This window comes from Acanthochromis polyacanthus, chromosome 9 (assembly GCF_021347895.1).
Source record: "Acanthochromis polyacanthus isolate Apoly-LR-REF ecotype Palm Island chromosome 9, KAUST_Apoly_ChrSc, whole genome shotgun sequence".
NCBI lineage: Eukaryota > Metazoa > Chordata > Actinopteri > Pomacentridae > Acanthochromis > Acanthochromis polyacanthus.
Genome location: NC_067121.1, coordinates 30,406,454 through 30,414,511, shown reverse-complemented (window position 1 = coordinate 30,414,511; position 8,058 = coordinate 30,406,454). Strand labels below are relative to the sequence as shown.

The window sequence follows — 8,058 nt, the reverse complement described above, 5'->3', positions numbered from 1 at the left end:
TCGCTGTGAGGGTTGCTATGGCAGCTTGCGGATGGAGTGACTGAGAACAAATGGGGTGTGTATTCCTGCTCATGGTGCTGGTATGGTGAAGGGGGCACTAATTGAGTGCACGAAAGGGGGTTTTCCTAAACAATGGGAGGATTGTGTGTGTCTGTTCTCTCCGAGGAAGAGCAGAAGTAGTGAGTTCTGCGTACGTCACACACAAGATCCATACAAGTGTGTCCTTTCTGCACGAATCCAACACCCACCCATCCCTCTTCTTTTCAATCTCAGCTTTCAAACGTGATTCCTTCGCTGCTTGGTTTTGCAGTGGATCTTGAATGTGTGTGAGACGGACAGGGCTAGCCCATGAATCAGCTCTCACACTAATCAGGGAAGTGGGCATGAGTGCATGTGTGTGCGTGCTGGCATTGTGCCTGGTGCTGCATTGTATGAGTTGTGGTGGGACCCCGCCTTGCAACAAATTCAAAGTGACAGCAGGAACTGGATGCAGTGCGACCACTACTCCAGTCCCCCTCCCCCAGTGCAAGCTGAACCCTACATCAGGGGTCATTATATAACTCCCTCTTCTTCCATTCTCTCTCTCTCTTTCCCTGTGTGACACACTGGGATTGTTCGCTGGAGTGTCAGGGGGTTGGAAGTTAAGCTTTTGGCTTTTTTTTTCTTTCCTGTGACCCTTTCAGCCTCTCTCTCCTTCCTCATTCTCCTCCTCCTCTCTTTCCTGCCAAGACATTTAACTCCTCTGTCAGCTCTGTGAATTTCACTCATCTCTGGCAGAGCATAAAGAAAATGGAAGCTGAGTTAGTTAATAATGCCAGAATAAGTTGCTATCCTTTGCCTGACTCCATAGTTGTTGGTGGGGTTTTCTAAAAAAAAGTGTTAATCTCTGTTAACTTTGACACATCTGTTTACAATCATGTACTCTGTATCCTCTCTCTCTCTCTCTCTCTCTCTCTCTCTCTCTCTTCCTTCCTGTCTCTTTCACACACACACACGCACACACTAACACACACAATCTAGTGCTGAATTGCCATAGCAACAAGGATTGGCAAACGTCCCAAATATCTATGCTCAACCAGTCAGTCACAAATAGCATCCTCACTGTCTTCAAATATGCTGATCACTGGCGCTTGTGTTCCTACATGCATGAGTGTGTGTGTGTGTGTGTGTGCAGCCCATAAGATTGGTTATTGCTTTGGTGACTCAACGCTGAGGAATTGTGTGCAGAAGAGCAAGGATTCTGCTGTAAACCCCCCGAAAAAAATACCTCCAGTGCGTCCAAATTGCAGTTTTGATGCTGGAATCCTTCATAATCTCAATGCATTTTTCATACATTTGATGATTTTTTGAAAATCCGTCAACCCTGCAGATATGAAAATGGAGATCCCGGCATCTCCCCCCAAAAGGCGTGTAGCCATCATAATGTAATTGGTGATAAGACAGATAGTGTGCGCTCTATTTATAATTTTTGCGCGTAACGGTGCGTCTCCGTGCGTCTCTCCGTCATTAGCCAATGCACATCCATCTGGTCGCACTGCATCAGCTGCCACGACAGGGCTTGTGTGTGGACGTCACAGTTTTTTTTTTCTCTTTCCTCACCTTCCCCTTTTCGTTTTTTTTTATTTGTTCCACCAGAGCATCTCTCTCCTTCTGCTCTCCCTCTTTTCTACACCGCCCACTCCTTCCCAACCATTGATCCGACCACTCACCGCCGCCTCGCCGGCTTCTTCGCCTCATTACATCGCCCCGCTGCGCTTTTCTGCATTTTTTAAAGGAAGGAAGACAAAAAAAGAAGCGCTGCACATTTTGGACCAAAAGATAACTAAACAACAACAGCAAAAAAGAGAGAAAGAAGCACCACCATCATCACCATGGCGAGCACCGAGGATAAGGCGGCCAACAAGGAGAACGTGTCCAGCTGGAAGGACTCCATCTACAACCCGAGGACCGGGGAGCTGCTGGGTCGTACGGCCAGCAGCTGGGGTAAGGATCCCCCCGTTATTCAGCACTCAATTAGTGGCTCTGCTTTGACATTCACGGGGCTTACACCTAAGCCGGTGTCCCCTTCGTTTCATTTTCAAAGGGATTATAGCAGACATGTGTATCCAGAATAGACAACCTCGCATGTATTTCTCTCTGCATGGATGAATTAAAATGATCTAGATGGTGGATTAGCTGAGGAGCCACCACAGGCCTACGTGGAGGTGTAGAGGAGAAGCCTGCACCGAGAGGCTGAGGAATGATGCTATCAAAGGTGTGCACCAGCCCTCTCTTTGCTGCAGAGGGAGAAATAACCGAGCAGGTGATGATCAGTGAGGGACTTTTTTTGTTCTTATTAATATGGATCATCTGCATTAACAGAGGAGGGGACTGGATTCACACCCCTGTTACCTAATCAGAGTGCCACAGTGATCAAGAGCTGAATCTATAGAGCTGATCAGGCCATACATTTATGTAATGATCCCCCAGTTATTTCCAGAGTGAGGTAGTAACAGGGCACCCTCCCTCCAGCAGCCCAGCTCCTATAGGCTAGCGCAGGCTGTCAGGCTGCCTGGGCCCCTGTGCTGCTGTGCAGTGGGATGCTCCATTGCAGTTGCATGGCCGCCCACATTAGCATGCCTGTCAAGGTCAAATGGGATTCCCTCTCTCCTCTTTCTCTGTCTTTCATGCACTAGGCAGGTGCATTGTGGGATACTGTTGGAGAGGAATGAGAGGAAGGGGGGGTGTACAGCAGGAAGCAGAGGGGTCCATCCTTGATTCTTTTCTTTTTTTTTTTTTTTGGTCAACTTAGAGGGCATCCACGTTGTGCTGGAAGCTGGATGGTGGTGAACCATTTTGAGTCAGATGTTTCCATAAATGCAGCTTTTCTTCCCCCCCCCCCCCCCCCCCCCCTCCCCCCCCTCCTCTGCACTTGATGAACCACGCAGCTGATGCTCTATAGCACTGCAGCACGCTCTTTCGATCTTGTCTGATTTGGAAAAGTGTGGGTCTCCAGTGGAAAAAAAAGAGGGAGAAAAAGGCCTCACGTGCGTTAGCTGTAGGTAGCGTTTCCTCCTTGATTCAAAATGGTTTCTCTCAAAGGGCTGGTTCACTCAAATGACAGGTTTCTCCAGCCTGAAGACGAGGAAACTTGGAAAATCAGGAGGCAATTTGTTCAAGCCCATGTGGTTGAAGATGGTAGTTATACATGACCCCTTTCTGTCTCCCTCCCTCATTACGTCTCTTTTTCTGTTTCTTGTTCTGTCTTTGTTCCCTCCAGCCCTCATCCTGTTGTTCTACTTGGTTTTCTATTGTTTCCTGGCCGGTATGTTTGCCCTGACCATGTGGGTGATGCTGCTCACTCTGGACGACTATGTGCCGAGGTACAGAGACCGCGTTCCCTTCCCAGGTTAGTGTTCTTCTCAACACGCAGCACAAATGCAGCAGGACTTTCAGCTCCCGTAACTGGCAGCCTTCATCTCTCTGGCATTCATTATTCATACTAACACCAATGAGACGCTGTCACAATAATGTGCTTTTTGCATCGATCTGTTTTGGAGCCTCTCGCTGTGTGATATCAGCAGTGGATGTTTTCTTTCCGGCTGTAACTTAAGACAAACTCCAATAGCTGTGCATTAGTTTCCCATTGTCGAGATCATTTCCCTCGTTACGTTTACGTCTTCGCTTCAGGGCTGGCAATTCGTCCAAATTCACTGGATATCGTGTTCAACAAATCTGACGCGGCGCAGTACAAGACTTACGTCGACCAGCTGGACGCCTTCCTCAAAAGTAAGTGCACTTCACTCTCATACGTCAATACACAATAAAATGAATGCCACTCTTCTGCTGCGACTGACTCCTGCCATGTATCTGAACGTGTCTCCGTCCGTTCTTTGTCAGGATATAACGACACGGAGGAGGAGAAGAACGAGGCCTGCATTTCTGGGCAGTACTATGATCAGGAGAGTGAGACTGAAAAGACAAAGAAAGCTTGTCACTTCAAGAGGGGCTCCCTGAGTCTGTGCTCCGGCCTCTCTGACAACAGCTTTGGATATCGTGATGGAAAACCCTGCGTGCTGCTGAAGATGAACAGGGTAACACCCACCTTTGTTTCGGCATCCATGAACATTCACAGTTTTGTCTTTTCTGCCTCCTCTTGCTTCCCAGACAGCTTCTGCTCTCGATCCGTTCAGCCGCTCGCTGACAGCTCCCAAAATAAATGATGTGCTTAATTTCTAATTTTGGACACATTCTTGCTGCAGCTTTAAACACTGTTTCTGTCCCTTCACAGATCATTGGCCTGAAGCCAATTGGAGAGCCTTATATCAACTGCACAGTAAAAGTAAACATTGTTTTTTTTTCTCTCCACGCCACACATATCTTTCTTGCCTGTATGTGTATTTTTCTGTTTCATTTCTGTGATGACCATAATATTTTCTTTCTGTTGATCTTGTTGTCATTTTTTCCTTCTTTTTGTTTGTTTTGTGTCTGATATCTTTCTGCATGCTGTCACTGACGGCTTTAGGGTAAGATAAATATGTAAATTATCAGGATAAGGCCAGTAGGGGTGTTAACACATTTTCGAATATGTAACGGGTCATTCTGCAGGTGCCTCTAATCCCATCCCAGTGCCATTCTACAGTTTATTTTTACTCTAATCAGCGTAATTTCTGCCAAAAATGTCACTTTTCCAGCTTCAGCAGAACACATCCTGTTTTCTACTTCATTTAAATCTTTTCACTAACAACACGAAGATGTTTCCTCTTTTTTTGTAATGTCCCGTCTCATGTTGTCTCATTTGCCATTAATTTAACATCAAACTCATTTGAATGTGAAACTTACATGAACGTGTGCTCCTCGTTGCAGAAAGACAACCCAGTTCAAATGCAATATTTCCCCACCGAGGCCCACTTTGATAAGATGTATTTCCCCTACTACGGCAAGAAAGCCCATGTAAGTATATATCATCGGTCAGATCATGTGCGCCGACATCCTGGCATGTTAATAGCCACGTTTACATGAAGTTTTTTAATTCGGAATGAACTCGTTCGGAATTAAAGTCTTGTGCTTCGAGTTTACATGGAAATACTGATTCCGAATTAAGGTTTACATGTTTATTCCCTTTCCTTAATTCCAATTTAACGCTTGGGCATTGGAAAGGATTCTGATTGGACAAGGAGTGGACGCGACGTATCCCTGTTTACCCGAAGAAAACAAACTCCATTTGCCGCAGCATTTCTTTTCCCCAACAACATGGAGGAACAACTAATAAGCAAACTTTTCGCTTTGCTTTTTATTGTCGTTTTGAAACATCAACTCGACAATGGCCTACTACTTCTGCTGAAAATGCAAGAATGTGCTCACACCAGTAAGGTCGCAGAACGTGTACATCGCTACGTCATCGCTACGGGAGGAGTCAAGCATGGGCAGAATGACCACAATTAACTGAAGCAGAATTAACTGTATATGTGAATAGAACGTACACAGGAATTAGTTTATTCGGAATTAACATCCGAATAAACCGGGTAGTTTATTCGGAATTAAGTTCATTCAGAATTAACTTTTTAATTCGGAATTAAGTGTTTACGAGGAGGTTTTAAAGCGGAATTAACTTTAATTCCGAATTAAAGAGGAATTAAAGGTCTCACGTAAACGTGGCTGTCTCTGGCTCTGATGCAGGAGAACTACCTGCAGCCCCTGGTGGCCGTGAAGCTGCTGCTCACCAAGGAGGACTACAACAAGGAGCTGTCGGTGGAGTGCAGGGTAGAGGGCTGCAACCTCCGCAACGACGACGAGCGGGACAAGTTCCTGGGCCGCATCACCTTCAGGATCAAGGTCATGGAGTAAAACGCGGAGATGACCCGCGACACATAAAAACCAGATGAGGCTGCCCACGTTTGCTAAGGATTTAGGTTAAAAAATATATATCATATACAAGGAAGGAAGTGTCAAATAGGTCACAAAGACGGCATTTTGAAATCCGACGGAACGGTTTGGTGCCGACGAGTTTGGCTTCTGGTAGGAGAGCCGGGTATGCAGTGATATCAAATGTTGCTTTGATGACATTTCTGACCCTTCTTTCCTTTATTATTCCTTTGCTGACCTCTTCAAAGACCCCAGAACAAAATGCAGGCTCTGTTCCTGCCCCCCCCCCCCACCCCCCAACCATCCCACCATCCTTCATCCCTGCTTTCACCTGTTGCACTGTTCATTCAGTTTCTTATGTTTTTTTAGCATTGATGTGATTAGCTTTCTTATAGCCATTGCAACCAAGCCATTTGGAGCTGTTGTGTAACTGCTGGTACAACTTTTTATTTTATGAGGGGTTTTTTTGTTTGTTTTTAGACCTTCCTGCTCTCAGGAAGAGTGTGTTTTCATCAGGACAGTATTATCACTGGTGTCAAGAGGACTTCTATCTTGCTGTGTAGTATAATTGAGAAAGTAGAACAGTTCTGCAGAGTATTCACATGACTCATCACACATCACAAAGGCTTCATAGGAACGTACGTCGATAATCAAGTATAGCCACTGTATCCCTGTATATGAAATGCCAATTACAAAGTCCCTTTCTACTATAAATACATTGTGATCCTTACCATATTTAGGGAATTATAGATAGATCTTTTTGTGTTGTGGCCTCGCGTTGCCACAACCCAGTCTTGTGCTGTCTGTCTGTCTGTCTGCATGTCCGTCCGTCTGTATGTCTGCCCGTCTTCCTGTTTACTCATCCCTCCACTGCAATAGCCAACATGTGGGTGAGCCCTCCAGGACTTAGACAAGTTGTCTCGCTCCGCCTGGCCGGGTGCTGCGAAACCGATGGTGGCTGAGGCGGCACACACTCACAGAAGGTACCGTGTAAAAATTGCTTCTGAGACAGAGAGGCGTTGGCAAAGCGCTGCAAAAATACGAAGTTCACTGTAACTATGTACTGTATATCTTTACGTGATCTGTATATCTATCTGGGTCTCAAAGATTGTCTGTTGGTTTTCTCTCTTCTTCAGCCTGTTGATCTGATTGTCTGCCAATCTATTACTCTTCAATGTATATATATATACACTATCTACCATATTTACTTAATTCACACTGTATTTTTGTCACAAAACACAATGTCTGTGCACTGTAAAGAAATAATTTAAGCAAAGATTTACAGGAAATTATCTTATTCAAAAAGTATGTTTACACAGTCTTTAAAGGAACCCACATTTGAAGGAACAACTTGTAACATCTCTTCAGGGTGCCTTAAGACCTGATGAAATAAATTGTGGAATAAAAGTGATTTTGAAGAAAAAAAGAAAAAAATTTCTCCTGTCAGTTTTTAATTTAGTTCACTTTCAATAAAGGCATTGTCAGTAATAGAGTAGAAAAAATGTAACATTCTTTATGTCTTGGTCAATGTAGTATGAACTATTTCACAAATATTCATATCAGAGTCTATATGAAGACATTTATTTTAATATTTTTATTTTGAAGTGCTATACAAACATAAAACATCTGCAAGCACAGACTTTTTTTTTCTTTTTTTTTGGAGGGGACACATTACATTATGGGTCTGGGATTCCTTCCTCAGGAAATGTTGAGCATCATACACTAAATTTTCCTGCATTCTGATGAATTTTCACGCACCGATTCCAGCTATCTCTGCATGCATCTACATTGGTGCATCTATGAAGAAGGTTATAGGTCAAAATTAAAGCTTCTTCCTGCTGAGGCAGTTTCTTTTTCATGCACATACATTCACCTTATCAGATACACACATACTGCCTCTTTTATTTCTGTATATAATACCTACTTTCATACTTCTACTTCATACAAATACAATTTTTGCATATGGCAGCTCCTTCCATTGCCTACAATTTATCTTTATCACTTATCTTGTTTATTGTCCAACTTAGTAGTGTAATAGTGTATCATTCTATTGTTTTATGCATTCTGCATCAAGAAGAGATGTCACTACAATTTAGTTGCACAAAGGTATAATGACAATAAAGCTTTTTCTCAGCTAACTTCACCATCCTTACAATGCAAGAAATTCTGCCACAAAGATGTATATTCAGTTTTTGGACTTTCCTGTAAGATAAT

General features: G+C 43.9%; 1 protein-coding gene across 1 annotated transcript; it reads left to right on the top strand.

Annotated features, from left to right (window-relative positions):
- The first annotated feature begins 1,543 nt into the window (after positions 1-1,543).
- atp1b3a (ATPase Na+/K+ transporting subunit beta 3a) lies at positions 1,544-6,136 on the top strand. Its single transcript, XM_022213793.2, has 7 exons — positions 1,544-1,983; positions 3,260-3,388; positions 3,670-3,768; positions 3,880-4,073; positions 4,271-4,321; positions 4,846-4,932; positions 5,659-6,136. Exons 1-7 carry the CDS (start codon positions 1,872-1,874, stop codon positions 5,824-5,826), a joined length of 840 nt encoding a protein of 279 aa, XP_022069485.1. The 5' UTR covers positions 1,544-1,871; the 3' UTR covers positions 5,827-6,136.
- The last annotated feature ends 1,922 nt before the right edge of the window (positions 6,137-8,058 follow it).

What these genes read in the sequence shown, in the direction of transcription:
- atp1b3a (XM_022213793.2), top strand. Translation starts at nt 1,872, where the DNA reads ATGGCGAGCACCGAGGATAAGGCGGCCAACAAGGAGAACGTGTCCAGC. An exon ending in AGACCGCGTTCCCTTCCCAG is followed by an intron (nt 3,389 to 3,669) that starts GTTAGTGTTCTT and finishes TCTTCGCTTCAG; the next exon opens with GGCTGGCAATTCGTCCAAAT. An exon ending in ATATCAACTGCACAGTAAAA is followed by an intron (nt 4,322 to 4,845) that starts GTAAACATTGTT and finishes TCCTCGTTGCAG; the next exon opens with AAAGACAACCCAGTTCAAAT.